Source organism: Somniosus microcephalus, chromosome 3 (assembly GCF_052327205.1).
Source record: "Somniosus microcephalus isolate GS21.2 chromosome 3, FLI_Smic_1.0, whole genome shotgun sequence".
Taxonomy (NCBI): domain Eukaryota; kingdom Metazoa; phylum Chordata; class Chondrichthyes; order Squaliformes; family Somniosidae; genus Somniosus; species Somniosus microcephalus.
Window position 1 is genome coordinate 204,970 of NC_140989.1, and position 25,578 is coordinate 230,547.

The following is a 25,578-nucleotide window of genomic DNA, read 5'->3' on the forward strand; positions in this document are numbered from 1 at the left end:
ACTAACTTTGAAAGTCGTTTTAGCTGCAAGCTGAAGTCATTTGAGGTGGAAGGTGAACAGAGCTGCTAGTGAAACAATGGCTGGAAGCTCCCCAAGATCAAAACGAATAGTCCCGCCCACACACACACCGATTGGCCAACCATCAGGGGACCGTACTGTAGGATTGGTCAATCGTGACGGAACAGGATTGGTGGAACCTTGATGTCAGTCAATCAATGCTAGCAGATAATGAGTTTAATTTTGAAGGTTTTTTGCATAAGGCGCGAACAATTTTCGTCCGACCGAAAAGTAAATACGCTTAAAACCGTCTCTGAAGCGTAAGCTTTCTTTGGAGGTAACGTGCGCGTAGGTACGCCCTGTAACTTTTGAGTGTATACCCGAAACACGCACAGGAAATGACAGACAGATAGACAGATAGACAGAATGACAGAAGTACCGCTTGGCACAGGAAATGACAGACAGATAGACAGATAGACAGAATGACAGAAGTACCGCTTTATATATATAGATTAAGGGCAAGAGGATAACCAGGGAAAGGGTAGGGCCCATTAGGGACCAAAGTGGCAATCTGTGTGTAGAGCCAGAGGATGTAGGCGGGGTTTTAAATGAATTTTTTGCATCTGTGTTCACTATGGAGAAAGACGATGCAGACATAGAAATCGGGCAAGGGGACTGTGACATACTTGAACATATTAGCATCGAGAGGGAGGAGGTGCTAGCGGTTTTAGCAGGCCAAAAAGTGGATAAATCCCCAGGCCCGGACGAGATGTATCCCAGGCTGCTGTGGGAGGCAAAGGAGGAGATTGCAGGGGCTCTGACACTAATTTTCAGAACCTCTCTGGCCACAGGGGATGTACCAGAGGACTGGAGAACAGCTAACGTAGTACCATTATTCAAGAAGGGTAGCAGGGATAAACCAGGGAATTACAGGCCAGTGAGTCTAACATCTGTGGTGGGGAAATTATTGGAAAAAATTCTGAGGGACAAAATTAATCTCCACTTGGAGAGGCAAGGATTAATCGGGGATAGTCAGCATGGCTTTGTCAAGGGTAAATCATGTCTGACAAATCTGATCGAATTTTTCGAGGGGGTGACTAGTGGGGTGGATGAGGGAAATGCTGTGGATGTGGTTTACATGGACTTCAGTAAAGCTTTTGACAAAGTCCCGCATAGGAGACTGGTTAAGAAGGTAAGAGCCCATGGGATCCAGGGTGCCTTGGCGCGTTGGATCCTAAACTGGCTGAGTGGCAGGAGGCAGAGGGTGATGGTTGAAGGTTGCTTTTGTGACTGGAAGCCTGTGTCCAGTGGGGTACCTCAGGGATCGGTGCTGGGTCCCTTGTTGTTCGTGATCTACATAAATGATTTGGATGAGAATGTAAAAGGTATGATCAGTAAGTTCGCAGATGACACGAAAATTGGTGGGGTGGTAAATTGCGAGGAGGAAAGCCTCCGGCTACAGGACGATATAAACGGGTTGGTCAGATGGGCGGAAAAGTGGCAAATGGAATTTAACCCTGAAAAGTGCGAGGTGATGCATTTTGGATGGACAAATAAGGCAAGGGAATACACAATGAGTGGTAGGACCCTAGGAAGTACAGAGGGTCAGAGGGACCTTGGTGTACATGTACATAGATCCCTGAAGGCAGCGGAGCAGGTAGATAAGGTGGTTAAAAAGGCATATGGGATACTTGCCTTCATTAGCCGAGGCATAGAATATAAGAGCAGGGAGGTTATGATGGAGCTGTACAAAACGCTGGTGAGGCCACAGCTGGAGTACTGTGTGCAGTTCTGGTCGCCTCACTATAGGAAGGATGTGATTGCTTTGGAGAGGGTGCAGAGAAGATTCACCAGGATGTTACCTGGGATGGAGCGCCTCAGCTATGAAGAGAGGCTGGACAGGCTGGGGTTGTTTTCCTTGGAGCAGAGAAGGCTGAGGGGGGACCTGATTGAGGTGTACAAAATGATGAGGGGCATAGATAGGGTAGATAAAGAGGAACTTTTCCCCTTAGTGGGGGGTCAATAACAAGGGGGCATAGATTCAGGGTAAGGGGCAGGAGATTTAGAGGGGATTTGAGGAGGAAATTTTTCACCCAGAGGGTGGTTGGAATGTGGAACTCAATGCCTGAAAGGGTGGTAGAGGCAGGAACCCTCACAACATTCAAGAAGCATTTGGATGAGCACTTGAAATGCCATTGCATACAAGGCTATGGACCAAATGCTGGAAAATGGGATTAGACTGGACAGGGATGGATGGGCGGCGCAAACACGATGGGCCGAAGGGCCTCTTTCTGTGCTGTAAAACTCTATGACTCTATGACTCTATGACAGGGTGCTGCTCAAATACGACAAAACACAACCGGCTATGACACCCACGAGGTGACATTTCACAAAGGTAAATGCTACCATTGTGGCAAAACCACCCACGACCAAAGTAATTGTTGGTTTCGTGATAAAATATGCCGGCAGTGTGGGAAAAAGGGGCATATAGCGAAAGTTTGTCGGTCGGGTACGAAACCCAATAGTGGGGGCAATCCGAGCAGTACCAAGGCAAGGACAAAAATACACAAGATATCTGACAGTAGCTCAGATGAGTCACAGGAAGGCACAAAAGCAGAGCCTAAAGGTCTGGGATGTCTCAAGTTATATGGTGTAGACAAGACGGAGGACCACAGCACAATGTGGGTTAAAATGAAGGTAGCAGGCGTCGAAGTTAATATGGAGCTGGACACGGGTTCAGCCCTATCAGTAATTAATGAACAAGATTATAACAGGCTGTTCAAACGCATTCCCTTAAAGGATACCGAAATCAAATTAAAAACATATACGGGACAAAAAGTTTACCCGAAGGGAAAAATGCAAGTAACAGTTAAATACAACGGCAGAAAAGTGCCAGGACTTTATTTATACGTCCTACCAAACGGTGGACCACCACTTTTGCGCAGGGAATGGATACGAAAAATCCATTTCGACTGGAAGTCGATACACGAGATAAAAGTAGAGACCACCAAGGATGATACAACCATTACAAGCAGGCTGTTGAAAATATTGGCAAAAACGCCAGAGGTGTTCCAACAAGGGCTGGGGACCTTAAAGGACATTAGAGCAAAAATAACTATTGCTCAAGACGCAAACCCCAAGTTTTGTAAGGCCAGACCGGTGCCTTACGCCATTCGGCCAGCTGTGGAAGCAGAACTGGATGCCTTAGAGAGTGCAGGTGTCCTTACAAAGATTGAGTGGAGTGAGTGGGCCACGCCCATCGTCCCAGTTATAAAGAAATCTGCAAATAACACGCCGGGGGAACCAAAGAAGGTTCGCATTTGCGGGGATTTTAAGATAACTATTAACCCAGTCCTGCACACGGTACAGTATCCGCTGCCGCGGATAGAGGACATATTCGCATCGTTAGCTGGGGGTAGACACTTTACGAAGATTGACCTTTGTCAAGCTTATTTACAGATGGAGGTGGAGCAGGACTCGAAAAAGCTCCTAACGATTAACACACACAAGGGATTGTACCAGTACAATCGCCTGGTATTTGGTGTGGCGTCCGCCCCAGCCATATGGCAGAGGACCATGGAACAGGTCCTACAGGGCATTCCAGGAACGCAGTGCTACCTGGATGACATCCTGATGACAGGACAAACGGATAACGACCACCTCGCTAACCTGAAGCGAGTACTTCTGCGGTTGCAACAATACGGACTCAGGGCGAACAAGCAGAAATGTGAGTTTTTCCAGGAACGTATCTCATACTGTGGTCACATTATAGATAAGGAAGGCCTGCATAAGTCCCCGGAAAAGATCGAGGCAGTAGTGAAGGCCCCGCCCCCTGAGAATGTATCTCAGCTACGATCATTCTTAGGCCTTATAAACTATTACCATAAGTTCCTCCTGAACTTATCGTCCATTTTACATCCACTAAATTCATTGCTGCAAAAGGGAGTCTCCTGGAATTGGGACGAAGCGTGTGAGGCTGCTTTTAAAAAGGGTAAAAACTCATTACATCAAAGGAAGTGCTCGCACACTTTGACCCAAAAATGCCAATGAGGTTGGCATGTGACGCCTCCCCGTATGGTATAGGGGCAGTGTTGTCACACAAATTTCCCAATGGGACGGAGAGGCCAATAGCATTTGCCTCAAGGTCGTTAACTACAGCCGAAAGAAACTACGCGCAAATCGACAGGGAGGCCCTCAGTCTGGTGTGGGGTGTAAAAAAATTCCACCACTATCTACATGGGCAACGTTTCACACTACTGACGGATCATCAACCGTTGGTGTCCATATTTAATCCAACAAAAGGGGTGCCCCTGATGACGGCCCAAAGGCTACAGAGATGGTCACTGTTCTTAGGAGCACACCAGTACCTTATCGAATATAAGGGTACCAAACAGCATGGCAATGCGGATGGCCTGTCGCGGCTACCATTGCCTGCCGAGATCGAAGAGACAGCTTGGAAGGTTCAACTTAGGTCTTTACTTCATACCAACAGGCGGGAACTGAGGGGAGATCAGTACCCACAGTACTATTTATACCCCTATGGCCAGGAGTGGTACTACGGTATCACTACGCCCTACAAAGTAGTGCTGCCCTGGCCATAGGTTTAAAGTAACATACATATTACATACACAACACGTACGAGGTACTACAAACCGGGGACAAGGTCTTCAAGCTGCGACTCGGCGACAGGGTCGAAACAGTCTCCATCGACCGACTCAAACCAGCACACACAGAACCAGGGGAACAGGTCCCCGTGGCCCGACCTCCAACTAGAGGCTGTCCCGCCAGCAAGCCAGCACAGCCGGCGGCGAACCGCCCGGCCCCACCAACTAGACCGGCGACCACTCAGAGCCGCTCCGGCAGAACCATTAGACCACCGTCACGACTCGTCCACTCCTCCTAAGCGGATTCTGGGGGGAGCTCTGTGGCGACACGCCACCATTGGACATAATCCGCTCACGGCGGCACGGACGGTTTACGCAGGCGCACTGCCAGCAGCAGCCGCCCCCAGCCGGGGGCCCTTTCTTCCGGCAACTTGTTTCCCGCAGGGACAGGCTGTCGGGAGCACTTCCTGTCTGGGGAGTATTTAAGTGGTTGCGCGGGCTTTTCAAGCTCTCTCTTTGCCATGATGTAGATTAAAGCAGTTGTGTTCCACCAACTCTGGTCTCGACTCCCACGTTCACCGCGGTATCTCAACACAAGGATCTTAGTGATGGAACACTTCCAGTTGAAGGGTAGCGATTCAAAGTGCACCCTGCTGCATAATCAACATATTTTTTCCTGTCTTAGCTGATCTGGCATAGAAACATAGAAGATAGGAGCAGGAGTAGGCCATTCGGCCCCCCTAGCCTGCTCCGCCCTTCAATGTGATCATGGCTGATTATCCAAGTTCAGTACCCGGTCCCTGCTTTCTCCCCATACCCCTTGATCCCTTTAGCCTTAAGAAATATATCCAACTCCTTCTTGAATATATTTAATGAATTGGCCTCAACTGCCTTCTGTGGTAGAGAATTCCACAGGTTCACCACTCTCTGGGTGAAGAAATTCCTCCCAATTTCTGTCCTAAAAGGCCTACCCCTTATCCTTAGACTGTGACCCCTGGTTCTGGATTCCCTGACCATCGGGAACATCCTCCCTGCATCTAGTCTGTCCAGTCCTGCCAGAATTTTATAAGTTTCAATGAGATCCCCTCTCATTCTTCTAAACTCCAGCGAGTACAAGCCCAATCGACCCAATCTCTCCTCATACGTCATTCTTGCCATCCCAGGTATCAGCCTGGTGAATCTTCGCTGAACTCCTTCCATGGCAAGAATATCCTTCCTCAGATAAGGCGACCAAAACTGCATACAATACTCAAGATGTGGTCTCACCAAGGCCCTGTACAACTGCAGCAAGACATCCTTGTTCTTGTACTCAAACCCTCTTGCTATGAAGACCAACATACCATTTGCCGCCTTAACCGCCTGCTGCACCTGCATTCTGACTTTCAGCGACTGGTGCACAAGGACACCCAGGTCTCGTTGCACTTCCCCTTCTCCCAATCTATTGCCATTCAGATAATAATCTGCCTTCCTGTTTTTGACACCAAAGTGGATAACCTCACATTTATCCACGTTATATTGCATCTGCCATGCTTCTGCCCAATCACCCAACCTGTCCAAATCATCCTGTAGTTTCTCAGCATCCTCCTCACAGCACACACGCCCACCCAGCTTTGTGTCGTCTGCAAATTTGGAGATATTACATCTAGTTCCCTTGTCTAGATCATTAATATATATTGTGAATAGCTGGGGTCGAAGGACCGATCCCTGCGGTACCCCACTAGTTACTGCCTGCCACTCGGAAAAAGACCCGTTTATTCCAACTCTTTGCTTTCTATCTGCCAACTAGTTCTCTATCCAAGTCAATACCTTGCCCCCAATCCCATGTGCCTTAACTTTACACGCTAATCTCTTATGCGGGACCTTATCGAAAGCCTTCTGAAAGTCCAAATACACCACATCCACTGGTTCTCCCTTATCTATTTTACTAGTTACATCCTCAAAAAATTCCAGTAGATTAGTCAAGCACGATTTACCTTTTGTAAATCCATTTTGACTTTGTCCGATCCTGTCACTGTTTTCCAAGTGCTCTGCTATTACATCTTTTATAATGGACTCTAGCATTTTGCCCACTACTGATGTCAGGTTTACTGGTCTGTAATTCCCTGTTTTCTCTCTACCACCTTTTTTGAATAGTGGGGTAACATTAGCTACCCTCCAATCCATGGGTACTGTTCCAGATTCCATCGAACGTTGGAAGAGGATCAGCAATGCATCTACTATTTCTAGGGCCACTTCCTTAAGTACCCTAGGATGTAGATTATCAGGCCTTGGGGATTTATCGGCCTTCAATCCCATCAATTTCCCTAACACCATTTCCCTACAAATACTGATTTCTTTCAGTTCCTCCCTTTCATCAGACCCTATGTTCCCGACATTTCCGGGAGGTTATTTGTGTCCTCCTTTGTGAAGACAGAACCAAAATATGTATTTAATGGGTCAGCCATTTCTTTGTTCCCCATTATAAATTCCCCTGATTCTGACTGCAAGGGACCTACGCTTGACTTCACCAATCTTTTTCTCTTCACATATCTATAAAAGCTTTTACAGTCAGTTTTTATGTTCCCTGCAAGCTTACTCTCATATTCTATTTTCCCTTTCTTAATTAGTCCCTTTGTCCTCCTTTGTTGAATCCTAAACTGCTCCCAATCCTCTGGATTACTGCTTTTTTTGGCCAATTTATATGTCCTCTCCTTGGATCTTATGCTATCCCTAATTTCCCTCGTTAGCCACGGTTGAGTCATCTTTTTTGTTTTATTTTTATGCCAAACTGGGATGAACAAATTCTGTAGTTCATCCATGCGGTCTTTGAATGGTTGCCATTGCCTATCCACCGGTAAACCTTTGAGTGACTTTCCCCAATCAATCCTAACCAATTCGCATCTCAGACCATCGTAGTTTCCTTTATTTAAATTCAGGACCCTAGTCTCTGAATCAACTACTTCATTCTCCATCTTAATGAAGAATTCGATCATATTATGATCGCTCCGACCCAAGGGGCCTTGTACAACAAGATTGCTAATTAATCCTTTCTCGTTACATAATACCCAGTCTAAGATGGCCTGATCTCTGGTTGGTTCCTCAACATATTGGTCCAGGAAACTATCCCGTAAACACTCCAGGAATTCCTCCTCCATAGTATTGTTACTAATTTGGTTAGCCCAATCTATATGTAGATTAAAGTCACCCATGATGACTGCTGTGCCATTTTTGCACGCTTCTCTAATTTCCCTTTTAATGCCATACCCAACCTCCGCATTACTGTTTGGAGGTCTATATACCACTCCCACTAACGTTTTCTGCCCCTTGGTATTTCTCAGTTCTACCCATACAGATTCCACATCATCAGGCATGGCCAATAAACTCCTTCCTGCATTGCCTCCAGGGAAGCAGGATGCTGTTCATACCAATCTAACTGGTACACACCTCTTCCCATTCTACCAGATTGCTCTTCCTGGGGTGCTCACTACCAAAGAGGCCCGCTTCCTCTGTCTCACTTCCTTCAAGAAATTTGTAAGACTCCATCACAGAAACAAAGAACTTTGTTCCCTCCTTCCAGACATGGGCCAAAAATTCCCCTGCTTAATGCTGGCAGTTAAGGCTGGTTTCCAGAAAAAATTGGCGGCCACCTCGCTTCCGCCGACTTCCGGCGTGGGAAGCACTGGTTGCCATATTGGGAAGGGCGATCGTGCAGCGTAAAAATTCAAACAAGGCAGATCGTAGCGTCAGTCCGCATGTAACGCTGATTTGACGCACGACTTGCCATTTTGGATGTCGCCACTCCACTGTACACCCTCTCCTAAACACGCACAGCTGAACATGCATTCAGCTGCACGAGAGACCCCCACCAGCGCTATTTAAAGGGATACATCCAACTTGAAGGTAAGTGCTTTTTGGTTTTGTACTGGCTCCTATACAGTTTATTTGATTAGTGCCTTGGTAAGACATTAAAAAAGTTGGGAAAGTGTGCAGGCAGTGCTGCTGGACGTTGGGTGCGATGGCTCTTAAAGGAAGGTCTCTAACTACACCACTTGCTCCCAGTCATGGGGGCTCTAGTTGCAGTCCCCCTAACACTGTAGCATGACAGGGAGATGGAGCAGAGGCAACAAAGACAAGCTGCTCACAGAGGGAGGAGGGGGAGGAGTAATGTTCCCTTTAAGCCATGCAGCACTCTGCAGGTCCCGTGCAGCTGGTGAGCCGGCTTTTAAATAGAAAAACCGCGCATGCTCGGAATTTTAAATGACCTGTGTGACCCCTAGGGGCTTCATGGAGCACTTCTACCTATACTTAAGCCAGGAGCAATGTATTCGGAGGATCCGCTTCACCAAGGAGGTGGTCACATAACTCTGCCACCTGTTGGAACCAGACCTGCAGGCTCAGAGCAAGGCAACGACGGCTCTGCCAGTGGTCAAGGTGACAGTGGCCCTGAATTTTGTGCCACCGGATCCTTCCAGGCTGGAGCAGGTGACATAGCTCACATCTCCCAGTTCACTGTCCATCGCTGCATCCGGTAGGTCACAGTGGCTGTGTACTCCAGGAGAAGGGACTTCATTGTTTTCTCTCTGAACAGAGATAAGCAGGAGGAGCATGCATCGGGCTTCCCCATGGTGCAGGGCGCCATTGACTGCACACACAAGGCTTTGCGGGCGCCGCATAGCAATCCTGAGATGTACAGCAACTGCAAAGGCTACCACTCTTTTAATGTGCAGTTGGTGTGCAACCACGCCCAGCATAGCATGATGGTGAATGCCCGGTATCCTGGCAGCAGTCATGATGACTTCATCCTGCGCCAGTCCGCTGTGCCAGCAATCTTCCAGCCACCATGTCAAACCAGAGGGTGGCTGCTCGGAGACAAAGGCTATCTGCTCTACACCTGACTGATGACTCCCCTCCGCAGCCCCACCACTCGTGGCCAGCAAACATATAATAACAGCCTTGCTGCCATGAGAAACCTCATCGAGCAGACCATCGGGGTGCTCAAGCAACGGTTCTGCTGCCTTGACTGCTCGGGAGGAGCCCTCCAGTACACGCCGGAGCATGTGTCTGCTGTATCCTCCACAACTTTGCCATCATGGAGGTGCAGCCCTTGCCACTACGGGTTCGGCAACCACCTCAGGAGGACGAGGAGGAGGCAGGTAGCAAATCCCCGTTCCAGATGGGCTGTCCGTGAACGCATCACCACACTCCAATGAATGAAATCCCAGATCCTCGTTGTTCAACAGTTCCCCACCATACTATCCCTCTCATGGAACATCACAATGTCCTCTTGAGCACAAAGCTGAAATGAAAGCCATCACAAAACAAACATTCCAAACATAATTTATAAATGATTATTTTGAATCTTACAAAACAAAGTCAACGAATCAGCCTTGTGCACTCCCTTTTGTGTTCTTTTGTGTTTGTTTGTCTATCCTAGTGGTCCGGCACAGTGCTACTGCAGTGGCTGCAGCATGGCTGGTGGAAGGCTGCTTACCTTCCATGGGGGACACTGCAAATGGGCTTGCAGGACGACCTCGAGCAACTCTGGACCTAGAAGGCCCAGCAGTAGACTGCACCACCTCAGCATCGGCGGCAGCAGTCTGGGCTGGCTGGCTGACAGGACACTGCAATGGCACTGGCAGAGTGGCAGGGGTGGGAATACGAATGCTGTCATTCTGAGAGAGGGCAGCAGGTTTTTACTTCACGGATGCCACTCTCCCGGGGCATCACCTTAGCATTCCTAGCCAAAGGCAGATTGCTGGACTGCTGTGAGACCTTGCAAGCCCCTTTCCACACTCGTAAACCCAGCCACAATGGCAGCAGTCTGAGCTTGCATAGCAGCAAGCTGAGCCTGCATGACAGAAATCTGAGCTTCCACTGCAGCACTCAGACATTGGATCGCTTCTGCTTGTGCTGCAATGGAAGCTGCAACATCGCCCATCACACCCAGCATCATGGTTGGGTCCACAAGTGTTCTAATGGAGTTGCCCATCACTTCTATCCTGGAAATCATGGGCTCAAAGCTCAGCGCAAAGCCCTGTGCAATGTTGGAGCCGGTGTCCTCCATGCTGCTTGACAGTGACAAGAGGCTCTCTGGCAAGCCTGCCATTGTACCAAGCAATTCTGTGTGCATGTCCATCGCCCTTCTTCTAAAGGCCGCCCCATTGACGTCATCATCTGTGTCCTGCGCAGCAGAACTCATGTGCAAATTCGCCCTCCGGGGAGCTGGCACCTGTGCTACCCTTTCCTTCTGCCCTGGCTGCAGCCCACTCGTGATTGGTGACTCACCACATGCAGATCCGGCCTTTATACTATCCTCTAAAGTTCACGCAGTGCCATTTTCTGAGCTGGTGCCTGGGAGTGTCAGATCAAGTGACGGTGCTTCTTCTTCTCCATCCTCTAGTTCTGCCTACACTGGCTGGGCTGCTGGCAGTTCTTGGGTATTTGAAAGGAGAATAGCACAAGGGTCGGGTTGTGGTGAGAGAAATGGGGGAAAGCAAGAAGTGCATGCTTACACCATCAGCAGCTTGTAAGTGAGAAGAGATTGAGGGGGAAGTGGGATGTGAGAAAAAGGTTTAGGTATGAGCATACCATCATCATCAATGCTTTCAACCTCGCTGCTTGCCACGGCCTCAGTGATGGCCCCACCCAATTATCTGCACCACAGTCTCCTCCAGCTCAGTAGGATTGTGCAGCTGTGCTTGCCCTCCGCTTGTCTGTTGCTGCTCACATCGGTTGTGAGCCACCTTGGCCTGCAAGAGAAAGGGAAGTGTGTCAGTGAATGTGGTGCAATGTGTTTGTGTGCAAAGTGTGAGATGTGGGTGTAAGGCTTGCAGCAGTGGTAAGTGTATGAGGGTGAGGTGACACTATGATTGTGAGGTATGAGTCTTGATTGCTAGAGATTGTTGGTAGGTGAATGTTGGGGTGTGGTGCATTGAGCAGTGTGTGAGGCTAGTGGTGCAGTTGGTAAGATATGGCATTTGAAGATGCATTCACTCACCTTGACCACTCGTGTGAGGCCATTAAACTTCTTCCGGCACTGGATCCAGGTCCTGGCAGCAACACTGGTGGCATTGACGGCTTGCGCAATCTCCTCTCAACGCCTTCTGATGGTGTGTATCGAAGGCCTCCTGCCCCGCTACGTGTAGCGAACCTGTCTCCTTCTATAGACCCCCTGGACCAAGGCCTCCAGTGCCTTTTCTCTCCCTGTTGTGCCATTGCTGCAGCTACAGTGACAATGAGGTACTCCTGCAACAAAGCACCTCTCCTTTAAGAAGTGCAGACAGCCTTTCACTCTGCAGGCAAACTTTACTTGGACAACAGCCTGCACCCGATATTAGTCCCCCTGTTGAGCGCTGAGCCAACCAGCAATGTGTTTAGTGCTGGGCTCAGTGCTGCAGTCATGCTAATGAGCAGGCAGCACGAAGTTTGCATACTGCCTGCACTACTTTCAACGGGCGTGGGCAGATCGTGCACCCAATTTCGCCCCCATGATATTTTGCCAGAAACCTGCTGTCTTCCAAGTTTGACAAAACACAATTCCATCCCCTTTAAGCTGCTGCAACGGGGAGCATACAGATGTTTTCCATGCCTGGTGCTCACCTACATTATGGCAATGAAACTGACCCTAAAAATATACCACGAATGGACCAGTGCAATTCTTGCACCACCTCACTTCCACTTGGACCTATGCCTGATCAGAAAATCTAAGCTTATATTTGGTGAAAATATTTGACTAAGTGTGATATATAGGAACATTCTCTTCAGGTTGGACCATTCTTTTCAAGTAAAGTGAAAATATCTGCAATAACATGGGTGTTTGCAGTCTTACCCCATACAAGAATCAGTTTCTCCAAACAAAACTTTGGAGGCAACACAAGAAAGCGGAAAACTCATTACATAAATCAAATATAAAGTGTACCACTATAACAAGCCACTCGAATTTCTGGAACCATCAGCTTCTTTGGTTGAAAAAGTGTGTTATACCTACCTTATGATTGATCATATTGTTGTGTTTTTTTTGTCTATTTATTTCTTCAATTTCATTGAGTTCCCATTGATATAAATGTGCTAATTTCTTGATATCTTTTCCTTCCATTATATCTTGTCGTTTCTCTTGTTCTTTTAGATGTTCATTTTCCTTTATCCTGGAATCAAAAAAAGTTTGAGCACCATAATTTTTTAAGTAAAATTAGTAGAATTGTGAGCAACTTTCACAGATATCCCTTCACAAAAGTACTACTTAGAAAAGTTGTGAACAGTTGGTATCAAATATGTTTGCATATTTCAATGGAAATATCCATCAAGATATTTTTAATAACCCACGTCATCAAAGTCTGTGGTGGGGTAGGCATCTTAACTGCTGACTGTGGGGTCAGAGGAAGACAGATCCTTTAATTGTAATACCACTCTCGGACACCTGCATCCATGGCTCCCAACTTATGAAACACACTGGGAAGTTTCCTGTTTCTGGGGCGGGGGCAGCCCCGCCACCCCCCCCCCCACCCCCGACAACTCCCAAAGAAACCTAAATGTGCCCCTTACCAAGGGAGCCACTGAGGGCGCACTTAAGTTCCTTCCAAGGGAATTTTTTTTTTTAAACTTACCTTGTCGTTTGGGGTTCCAGGCCATGATCATGACTTGGATCCCCCAGGTGGTCCTCACTTTTACACTTCAGCAAAGAGGTATACACAATCTCACCAAGCATACCTACATCGGGTTTTTTGAGGGCCGAGGTAGTGGGAACTCCTGATATAGGGAGTTACCAGTCTTGGTCCAACCTGTCTTACATTGATGGCTATGTTTGGAGCAGGCCATGGCTCCACCCCAACAGGCTATCCTGGAAACTCCAGTTCAGGGCAAGGGCCAGCATATTCAGGTCCTAATCTAATTTCCAACCCTCCTGCCAAAGTTACAGCAGGGTTACACTGGAAGGGCGTAGGAGTTTTGGAGCCCCAGTGTTTAACACCACTTTTTTAAATATTTGTGCTATTCATGTAAAAAGAAAGACTTGAAAGTCTTGTATTTATAAATCACCTTTCACGACCTCAGGACATCCCAAAGTGCTTTATAGCCAATGAAGTACTTTTGAATTGTAGTCACTGTTGTAATGTAGGAAACGCGGCAGCCAATTTGTGCACAGCAAGCTCCCACAAACAACAATGTGATAATGACCAGATAATGTTTTTTAGTGATGTTGATTGAGGGATAATTATTGGCCTCGACACAGGGGATAACTCCCCTGCTCTTCTTCAAAATAGTGCATGGAATTTTTTACGTCCACTTAGGAGAGCAGACAGGGCCTCGGTTTAACGTTTAAAGATGGCACCTCCGACAGTGCAGCACTCCCTCAGTACAGCCTAGATTTTTGTGCTCGTGTCTCTGGAGTGAAAGATGTCTGTGCTGGGAAATATAACATTCTTCTACTTGGGGCAGTCGATATCAGGATCAAGCATGCCAAACACAAAATGCCATTTAATCTGTTCTAACAAATATAGCTTCCCCCAACTACAAAGTAGTGCTCCCTACTCCAACAGTGCTGTGCTCATAGCTTCTCGGACAGATATTTAGTCTAAATTTGTATCAAATTATGAGTAGTTTTATGCTCTGACCTCTTGCTCAGTTTGGAATTCGATTGAAATCCCCCAGCTCATTTTACTTTCAGCCCTTACAGGGGCAGCTAAAGAAGTTCTTCATCCCAACAATTCAGGCTGGATTCAAACCCAGTTTCCTGAAGTGAAAGTGTGCTAACCTGTTGTGCCACGCTATGCCCATGAACTTAGAATTTGGAAGTTGAGAAGTCCAATAAATTTGATTAAAATCTATGATGTCTTTATTGTAAAGAGGTGTCGAAGTATGCAGAAACTTATGTGAGTAGCTTCCAGATCAAAGGGAACCAAAAATCTGAGCAAAGGAAATCACTTATCAACTTTGAAAAAAAATTCAAAAGTGTTCAAGTATAAGCTCTACTGATACATGTCCTGCGGATTATTCCCAGAATGCCAGAAATGAGGAAATCATATAATAAAGAACAAACTTATATTTATGTCAAGTTTTGAACAAAAAAACCACTGTAAAAAAATCTCCCCAATTTTGTATGTTATTTTCCCACTCTATTTATGTTACCCACAGTGTGCAACTTTTCCTGAATGAGGCACAAGCAGACAACTATTTCCATGTATTTGCCAATGTCTCCAGAGCTAGATGCTTGTTTAAGTTTCAATGTGTTACAAATAATTTGGTCGTTAATAGCTAGGGCAGTCACGAGATGAAAGGTCTTTAATACTTCTTACAGTTAACTTCTCAGTGGATAAAATTTAGAAGCCCAGATCAAGAAACAAACCAATAAACAAAGTTAAGCATTATTGGAGTGTTCTAATCTCAACATGCATAAGAAATGTAATATTCTGGTACCAACAGTGATATTATTTTTATCCATGTGCTGAGACTGTGGAATTTCTTCAAAGTGCTGGATGATTTAAAGGGTGTCAAATAGAATTACTTTTAATCATTTTGGAAGAATTAGAAGCCAAATAAATAAATTACAATAACGTAACTGAAATTTATGCTATACTCACTGCTGTTGATGGAAATCAGAAAGAGCCTTTCTCTGTTCTTTTTGTTTTATTATTTTTTGATACTCTTCATCCTCACTCGAGTTCAGTTGGCGTTGCATTTCCTCCAGTAGGCTTTTATCTTGTCTTTTAAGAAGTTTTATCTTTTTCTGGTTCAGTTTAATCTGGGCTTCTCGTTCTTTCAGCGCTTCAGTGAGCAACAGTGCAGCCTACATAAAAATATATAGATATACATTATGTAGAATAATAATGGATGCTTAGAATGTAGTTGGTGTTATAAACTGTAGGCACAGATGGGGTTATAAGCTGCAATGATCAGTAACATGTCATTCTAGAATGGTACACTAGGTGGAGCTGTATGTTTAGTGGTGGGCTACCCACAAGGCGGTAGTCAAGATGGATGCATATACACTAGTCCACATGGCTGAATAAATGACTAGCTCAAGCTAGCTGTTCATAATGAAAACGTCTATTTATTTATGAACATAACATGGTACCAGGATTGGTAATATCTGCTGAATATTGTGAAACGCGACATGGAGAATTTGAAGCCACTGAAGGGTTTGAAACTCACGGGGAATGTCGACTGCAATTGGCAGACTTTCAAACAACAATTCGAACTCTATATTGCTGCCATCGGGTTCGGTACGATGTCAGATGCAAGGAAAATAGCGTTGCTGCTCATGGTTGCAGGCCCGCAGACGATAGAGATATTTAATACATTTGTATTTGATCAAGTGGAGGACAGAAAAAGAATGGACGATGTGCTAAAGAAGTTTGATACACATTGTTCTCCCAAAAAGGACGAGACCTATGAGAGGTACATGTTCCGTTCACGGACACAGCAGCAAAATGAGACTTTAGATAGCTTTGTGACCGATCTGAAACTGAAAGCACAGACATGTAATTTCTCTGAGCTGAAATCATCCATGATTCATGACCAGATTGTGTTTGGTATTCATGATAAGAAAGTCAGGGAACGTTTGTTGAGAGAAACCAAACTAACATTGGAGGATGCTGTGAAAATATGCCATGCCAGTGAGCTAGCTCAACAGCACGCAAAGACTTTCAGTGAAATTAATAATAATGTGACTGTAATGAGTGACTGTGCTGCTGTCGGTGCTGTGTCCTACGAGGGGAAGAAACGTGGGCAGAACAGAAATGCAAAGCAATCGGAGGATGGAACTTTTAATTGTAAACGCTGTGGTTACCAGCACCAGTCAAGACAATGCCCAGCGTTTGGGAAAATGTGCACAAAATGTAATGGAAAGAATCACTTTGCCAAACAATGCTTTTCAAAAGCAAAAACAAAGAAAGGGCAACAAGTCAATGTGATTGAGGACACTGATTTAAGTGAGACTTTTTTGTAGGAATGGTGTCATGTGACAATATCGAAAAGGATACAGAAAATGTGCAGCCCTCGGGAATGGACAATGCTGAACATAAAGCTAATGCAGTAAAAGAGGACAAATGGATGATGCCACTGCAGGTAAATGGAGCATTAGTTACATTGAAACTAGACACTGGGGCAAAAGCAAACTTAATCAGTATGAGTGACATTAAAAATATGAAAGAAAAGCCCAAAATACAGAAAAAGTCAGTACTACTGAAGAACTATAATGGACAGAAAATAGATAGCTTAGGTGTATGCAGACTTAAAGTGACAGTCAAAGACAAAGTGCATCATCTCATGTTTTCTGTTGTGGCTGAAGGACTTGATTCACTACTAGGTGACAAAGCTTGTGAGGACTTAGAACTGGTCAAGAGAGTCTACCGTATAAATTGTGCTATAAGCAGACCAGATGACTCAGTGGATTCTGTAGTGAGTAATTTCCAGGATGTGTTCAAAGGATTTGGAGTTCTACCATTCACTTACAAGATCCAGCTAAAGGAGGATGCTCAGCCAGTGGTACATGCTCCACGGAGAGTTCCAGCACCCCTGCGTGACCGGCTCAAGAAAGAACTGGACAGAATGACCACACTAGGAGTCATCAGGAAAGTCGAAGAGCCAACAGACTGGGTTAACTCCATGGTATGTGTAAAGAAAAAGAACAATGATCTAAGAGTATGCATGGATCCAAAGGACTTAAATGCAAACATAAAACGTGAATACTACCAGATTCCCAAGCGAGAAGAAATCACCAGTGAAATGTCAGGTGCCAGATACTTCACAAAGCTCGATGCCTCTCAAGGATTTTGGCAACTAAAACTGGATGAAGAGTGCACCAAATACTGTACCTTCAACACACCATTTGGCAGGTATTGTTTCCTCAGAATGCCTTTCGGGATAATATCTGCATCTGAAATCTTTCATAGAGCGATGGAACACATAATTGAAGGTCTGGAAGGAGTTCGGGTCTATGTTGATGACATCATCATCTGGGGCTCCACACTGAAAGAACACAATGAGAGTCTGACTAAAGTGCTACAGAGCATACGCCGGAATGGACTGAAGCTCAACAAAGCCAAGTGTCAGTTTGGCGTCCAGGAAGTCACTTTTCTAGGCGATAATCTATCTGGTAAAGGAATAGAGCCAGATATGGAAAAAGTAAACGCCATACTCAACATGCCCCGACCCACTGATAAAAAAGGAGCGCTATGCATCATGGGGATGATAAACTTCATTGGAAAGTTCATTCCTAACTTGTCAGCCAAGACAGCCTGTCTGCGAGACCTGCTACATAAAACAAATGAGTTCGCATGGACAGAAAGACATGAACAAGAGTGGATGAACCTCAAAACAGTGCTGACAACCACACCTGTACTCACCTTCTTTGACCCAACAAAGAGAATCAAAGTGTCAACGGATGCATCAAAAGATGGCCTAGGCGCGGTCTTGCTACAAGCAGAGGGTGAAGATTGGAAGCCTGTTGCCTATGCCTCCAGGTCTATGACTGATACTGAATGTCGATACGCCCAGATTGAAAAGGAATGTCTAGGCTTGGTAGTTGGACTAGAAAAGTTCCATGGCTACATATATGGACTTCCCACCTTCACAGTTGAGACAGACCACTGCCCACTGGTTGCCATCATTTAAAAAAATCTGAATGAGATGACTCCAAGGATTCAACGACTCATGATGAAGCTGCAAAGATATGACTTTGAACTGATCTACACACCAGGCAAACACATAGTGTTAGCAGATGCACTATCCCGAGCACCCACAATGAGTCATGTGAGCTCTACTGAGGAAGACGTGGATGTTCATATGAGTATGGTCACTGCTGCGCTGCCCGTGTCAGACACAAAATCAAAGCAAATAGCAGAAGAAACAGTAAAAGATACAGTGCTACAAACAGTAATAGAGAACATTCATCATGGTTGGCCAAAAGGTTCCTGTCCAAAGTACTATCACATCAGGTCAGAGTTAAGTGTCGCAAGTGGACTATTACTAAAACAGAACAGAATAGTCATTCCACAGGCTCTACGTCAAGACATGCTCAAAAGGATTCATGAGGGACACCTCGGAATTGAAAAATGCAAAAGGAGAGCAAGAGACACTGTTTATTGGCCTGGCATAAATAAGGACATTGAGAACATGATAGGCATATCTGAGACATGTCAGAAACACCAAAACAAACAAGCAAAGGAACCAATGATAGTAGCTGACTTACCAACAGCACCATGGCAAAAGGTTGGTATGGACCTCTTTCATTTGAATGGTAAAGACTATCTAATAGTGATCTGTTGTGTATGTACCTTTAAAAGAAGAACTGATTATATACTGCAGTAATGGCAGTGACCACCCCTGTATATAAAGCCATAGCAGGCTTCTGTATTTCAGTCTTAAGTTACCCTCTGTTCAGTAAATACCTGTTATTATTGTTCTCCTGCAGTCCGTGTATTATTTATATACTCGGACACTACATTGGCGACGAACAGATTCGAACTCACCTGCAGTACTGCATCACCTCACGGGGATCTTTCCCTGCGAAGAAGCTTCTTGGAGGTCGAAGTCAGAACAACGGGCGTTGACCGCGGGCAACCGCCCAAGGATCCATCGGAGTTCGGAGAGTTGCAGGAGGGGCTGTGGAGAGCTGGGCTTGGCTCCCCAGTTAAGGTGTTCCAGCAAATCGTGCTGGTAGCAGGTATTGCGCTGACCCTTCCGGACTGCGGCGGGCTCGAGCTCGATCGAGCGGCTCTGCAAAGGGGCCGTGCAGTGTCATCGGGAGGAAAAGAGAGAGAGAGAGAGAGAGGGTGGAGCGCACAGGGCGCAGTCGGTGCTCAAGAACCGGGCAGCGTAGCGAAAATAAAACAAGGGGAAGGAAAAGTGAGACGCGCCGAAGCCGCGGGTCGCCGCCATTACCCTGCAGAACGCTAGGAGCAGCGTGGCAGCAAGGGGAAGAAGGAAAAGCGCGTGAGGCGCCATTTTAATCCATTGGTGAAGAAGAAAAAGCGCGGGAGGCGCCATTTTAAATCACCCAAGATGCCGAAAAGTGGCAGTATCACTGCTTTCGACAACGAGGTAGAAGACTGGACCACGTATGTGGAATGAATTGAAGTGTCCTGCAAGGCAAATGAGGTGGCCGATGGAAAGAAGGCGTCGGTATTATTAAATTTGATGGGCGCGAGAACGTACGGCCTATTGCGGAATTTAATTACCCCAGCTAAACCAATGGAGAAAAGTTTTGAAGAGATTGTTAATATCTTACAGGAACACCTAAACCCTACACCGCTGCTGATAGCAGAAAGATTCAAGTTCCATAAAAGAAACCAGCACAAAGATGAGAGCAATGCTGACTATCTTACGGAACTACGCAAGTTATCGAAGCACTGCCAGTTCGGAGCAGGACTGGCAGACACCTTACGGGATAAGTTTGTCTGCGGGCTCCAGAGTGAAGGAACCCAGAAATGATTACTTTCGGAAAAAGACCTGACGCTAGAACAGGCTTTCAGCGTGGCAGTATCCTACGAAGCAGCAGCACGGGGAGCTGCGGAAATACAACAGAAACCACAAGAATACAGCGCTAACGAAATGGCGTATGGAGCAGAAAAGTGCAATCGCTGCGGCAGAACAACCCATGACCAGAAGGACTGCTGGTTTAAGGACAAAGTATGCAGGCAATGTGGGAAAATGGGACACATAGCAAGAGTCTGCAGGTCGGGAAAAAAAACCAACACTACAAGAACTACTAAGGAAAAGTACAAGAAAGTAAAGAAATTGACAGACAGTAGTTCGGAAGATCAGGAGACTAAGTTGTCTAAAGTTACACAACGTGATCGCAAAGGAGGATCACCGAACCATTTGGGTCACCCTCATGATAGCAGGGTCCCCAGTAAAGATGGAATTGGACACAGGATCAGCCCTAACTGTCATGAATCGACGAGACTATGAGCGGCTATTCTCACACATACCCTTGAAGGACACGTCCATTGTATTGAAGACATACACGGGGCAAAAAGTCTACCTCAGAGGAAAAATAAGGGTGCCAGTTGAATACAACGGCAAGGAAACACAGAAACTGTATCTATATATACTACCAGATGGAGGACCACCATTATTGGGACGTGAATGGATCCGAAAAATACAATTGGATTGGCATTCCATTCAGGCGCTAACTGTGACTGATAAAAAGGATGATGACGTCACACCTGGACGACTGTCTAAAATTCTAACTGACGCGAAAGAGGTGTTCCAACAAGGACTTGGGACTCTAAAAGGGGTAACGGTAATGATAAAAATCGAAGATAACGCAAACCCAAAATTTTTTAAGGCCAGACCGGTACCTTACGCGATCCGCCCAGCCGTTGAAGCAGAGCTGGGGAGTCTGGAACATTCGGGTGTGCTGTCCAAGGTGGACTGGAGCGAGTGGGCCACACCCATCATTCCTGTAATGAAGAAATCATTGAGCAGCACGCCTGGGGAACCGAAGAAAGTTCGCATCTGTGGGGACTCCAAGGTAACTGTGAACCCAGTCCTGCACACAGTACAATATCCACTTCCACGGATAGAAGATATTTTCGCCTCACTATCTGGAGGGAAACGCTTTACAAAAGATTGATCTGGCCCAAGCGTATCTACAAATGGAGGTGGAAGAAGCGTCCAAGAAATACCTCACGATAAACACTCACAAAGGCCTTTACCAGTACAATCGGCTGGTATTCAGGGTAGCATCAGCCCCGGCTATTTGGCAGAGGGCGATGGAACAAGTCCTGCAAGGGATCCCGGGGACCCAGTGTTGTTTGGACGACATCCTGGTTACGGGCGAAAATGACAGTGAACACCTTGCCAACCTGGAGCAGGTGCTCACGACATTACAGGAATATGGGCTACGAGCCAACCGCCCCAAATGTGAGTTCTTCAGGAGACAAATCTCGTATTGTGGCCACATGATTGATGAGGAAGGGTTGCATAAGTCGCCGGACAAGATTGAGGCTGTAGTCAAAGCTCCAGCACCGGAAAATGTGTCGCAACTGAGGTCGTTCCTCGGGTTGGTGAACTACTACCATAAGTTCTTGCCGAATTTATCTACAATTCTGCACCCACTGAACGCCCTACTGCAAACTGGAGTAACATGGAAATGGAGTGATGAGTGTAAGCGTGCCTTTCAGAAATGTAAATGCCTAATCACTTCAAAAGAAGTATTGGCCCACTACAATCCAACACTACCGATTCGGTTAGCATGTGATGCGTCTCCCTACGGCATTGGAGCGGTGCTGTCACACAAATTCCCTGACGGTTCAGAGAGGCCAATAGCCTTTGCGTCGCGCTCGTTAACCTCAGCCGAGCGTAACTACGCCCAGATTGACAGGGAGGCCCTCAGCCTGGTGTGGGGGGTGAAGAAGTTCAATCACTATCTGCACGGGCAGAAATTCACCCTACTGACTGATCATCAGCCCCTGGTCTCCATTTTTAACCCAAAGAAGGGTGTTCCGGCGATGACGGCGCAACGGCTGCAAAGATGGTCACTTTTTCTAGGGGCACATCAGTACGACATAGAGTACAAGGGTACGAAACAGCATGGAAACGCTGATGGGCTGTCTTGCCTACGGTAGAGGAAGCACCTGCAGTGGACCCTGTTGAGATATTCCATGCAACCATAGTCGAATGTCTACCTGTTACAAACTCAAGTATAGAGAAGGAAACCCGAAATGACCCGACACACTCTCGGCTCTATGATTTGACGGTGAAGGGATGGCCAGCACATGGCGACTCACTGTTGCCAGCATTCTCGCCAAGGAGAGAACAGCTGTCAGTGTGCCGGGGGACCTTGATGTGTGGATCCCGAGTGGTAATTCCACCCAAGTTGAGAGATAGAGTGCTCAATGAGCTTCATGAGGGTCATCTGGGAAGGGTAAAAATGAAGAGCCTAGCCAGGGCATTTGTGTGGTGGCCGGGAATCGATAAAGAAATCGAGGATATGACCAAGAGATGCACAGGATGCCAGAAGGTCCAAAATGCTCCACCACAGGCCCCGCTACATCCATGGGAGTGGCCCTCATCTCCATGGCAATGGGTACACATTGATGTTGCTGGTCCATTTATGGACTCAATGGCCTAGAAATTCAGTTGCTTGCGCCAGCCGGTAGCGCCCTAGGAGGAGGAGATGTTGGGCGCTCGGCGGCTAGCGGCCGGGCGCAGCGCGATCTGCGCCTCTCCCCAACTTCACTCACGATTTAGCGGCGGCGCAAAGTCTTTGCGTGCGCTCAGCTGCGCGCGCAGATCGTGACGTCATTTCCTCGTGCAACGCCCTTTGTGCGCCCCAAACCGGAAATTCAGTCGCGATGCCCTATTGTGCGCCTGGCGCCCCTAGCGACTGGTAGAGGGGAACGGTTCTCAGTCGAAGCGGGGCGCGGGGGGTGCAAATTAAAGGGCACACCTCCTGCAGTAGAAAAGGCTGCCATTTGGCAGCACTCCTTTTTGAGAGACGGATCTTTGTAGAGAGACCAAGGTAGAGAGCTTTCTGCTTTGGCTCAACACTCGGACAGGTACTTGTGGCTTCAGGCCACAGCTTTCCACTTGTCTTTGCCTTCAGTGACATATCATTGTTTGCTAACATATAATGGGGGCTGCAATGGGTGCAAACGCTGGCCTTCTCTATTGCATCCAAAGGGCTCACAGACGCCGTGAGAGAGTGGCAGTCCTGGCTAGACGGAGAGGGGGCAACAGGCGTCGGGAAAGGAGGCCTTACCCACCCAGGGTATACCGCCAGCAGTTCTCCTATCTGAACATGTCTGACGAGCAGTGTGTTCGGAGGCTGCGACTCCGAAGGGAGGTGGTCACTGAGATCTGCCACCTGCTTGGCGGTGATCTGCAGCCACATCTGAGGAGCAGGACGTCTCTGTCGGTGGCAGTGAAGGTGACGGTGGCTCTCAACTTCTATGCCACCGGCTCCTTCCAATCCGCTACTGGGGACATTTCCAACATCTCCCAGTTCGCCGTGCATTGCTGCATCCGCCAGGTGACCAATGCCCTTTTCAAAAGGAGACGTCAGTTCATCTCCTTCTCCATGGCCCTTGTCAAACAGCAACAGCGTGCAATGGGCTTTGCAGCATTCGCGGGCTTCCCCATGGTGCAGGGCGCCATTGACTGCACGCATGTGGCTTTGCGGGCACCTCTGGAGAATGCCGAGGATTACCGCAACCGGAAGGGCTACCATTCGCTCAACGTTCAGCTGGTGTGTGACCACAGGCAGCTCATCCTAGCTGTCAATGCCCGCTTTCCAGGCAGCAGCCACGATGCCTTCATCCTGCGCCAGACTTCTGTGGCAGACATGTTCCAGGCCCAGCCTCACCCACGAGGATGGCTTCTCGGGGACAAAGGCTATCCTTTGTGTACCTGGCTGATGACCCCGCTCCGTGCGCCCAGCACCCCTGCTGAAGAGGGATACAACGACAGCCATCAAGCGACCAGGAACATCATTGAGCAAACAATCGGCGTCCTGAAGCAATGGTTCCGCTGTCTGGATCGTTCCGGTGGAGCCCTACAATATTCCCCGGAGCGAGTCTCCCATTTCGTGGTCGTGTGCTGCATGCTGCACAACCTGGCTATCCGCAGGACTCAGCCACTGCCACCAGAGATTGGAGGACCACCTGAGGAGGAGGAGGAGGAAGAGCAGCACAGGAGGGAGGCAGAAAGTGCAAGGGCCGCCCGTCGCCGGCTTATTGAACGTCGGTTCTAGGCCCCCTCTCACGGAATAGCTTGTGCCAATGTCACCAGATGAATGTAGCCGCTCCACAAGCCCTCAGCCGAGCAGGGCAACCAGGACTTGCAAAAAAAAGCATGCAGAGTGCGATTTAAGAACATTAATTTATTGCAAACCTCTGCCCTTCCCACATTACAACCTCATGGAGAGAAGCCCCCTCCAAAAACACAAAACTAACAGTCTCGGCCTTACAAAACAAAGAAAGACACCAGTCTCGGCCTTACAAAAACAAAGAAAGACACCAGTCTCGGCCTTACAAAAACACAACTGCACCAGTCTCGGCCTTTCAACAAACACAAAGCATTGGTGCAGACCTTCTACTTTTTGCCCTGCGAGGGCGATGCCTTTCGCATCCGTGACTGGCCCCTGCCCGCCCTGCAGCTCCTCCTCAATGGGACCCCAGTGGCTGCAGCAAGGCTGGGGGAAGGCTGCTGAGGGTCAGATGGCGAGATGGTAGATGCCCTTGGGGGTCGGCCTGCACCAGCTCTGGCCCTGGAGGGTCCAGCTGCTGGCTGCTCCAACTCTGCTTGGGCGGCAGCAGTCTGTCCAGCGGCTCGTGGCAGCTGCAATGGCGGAGTGGCAGTGTCGGCTGCAGGAATGGTGCCAACCTGACAGATCGCAGGTACTCCCTGGTCGCCTGATACATTGGCACTCGCACGGGCCAGCACTGCAGCATGCGCAGCAAACAGCTGAAGAACAGACTGCTGGGCTGCTGCTGCGCGGCGAGTGCCCTGGCGATGCCTGGCTGATCCAGCGAGGGTGGCAGCAGTTAGTGCCCGTGTGGCCCTGGTCTGTGTCCGCATGACACCAGCCAGTGAATGAACGGCACGACTGAGCACTTGGCTCGAAGCCGCCTGTGCTGCCGCGAAGTCCTGCAGACTCCTGGCCTGTGCTGCACTGAATTGTTGCAGACTCCTGGCCTGTGCTGCACTGAATTGTTGCAGACTCCTGGCCTGTGCTGCTCCGAATTCCTGCACACTCCTTGACAGAGACTCAATGGAGTCAGGCATCCTTGCCACTGCAGCCATGAGCTCAGTGTGCCTGCGCTCAGCCTGGACGGCCATTTCCTCCAGGAGCCGGACCTCCTCTGCGCTCACCGTCGCAGGACTGGAGGCCGCACTCACCCTCTGGGGAGAAGTCTGCCGAGCTTCCCCACCCCTCCCGCATTGCTGCAGGCCGCTGGGCCCCGGAGCTTCACTCTCCTCCGACCCTTCCCCCCGGCTCCCCTCCAGGGAAGGCGTGTCCCCTTCATCGCCATGGGCTGGCGCGGCTGAGGGTGGC

The 25,578-nt window shown here is 47.9% G+C and overlaps 1 protein-coding gene across 1 annotated transcript in view; it reads right to left on the reverse strand.

The window, feature by feature from the left end:
• Positions 1-25,578, reverse strand: part of LOC147120775 (cilia- and flagella- associated protein 210-like) — a 77,219-nt gene that overhangs the window by 17,408 nt on the left and 34,233 nt on the right. Inside the window, exons 5-6 of the mRNA XM_085978432.1 lie at positions 15,155-15,360; positions 12,568-12,724 (exon numbers count right to left, since the gene is read on the reverse strand). Of these exons, the coding sequence (XP_085834558.1) occupies positions 12,568-12,724; positions 15,155-15,360 (363 nt within the window). The remainder of the gene's footprint in view (positions 1-12,567; positions 12,725-15,154; positions 15,361-25,578) is intronic.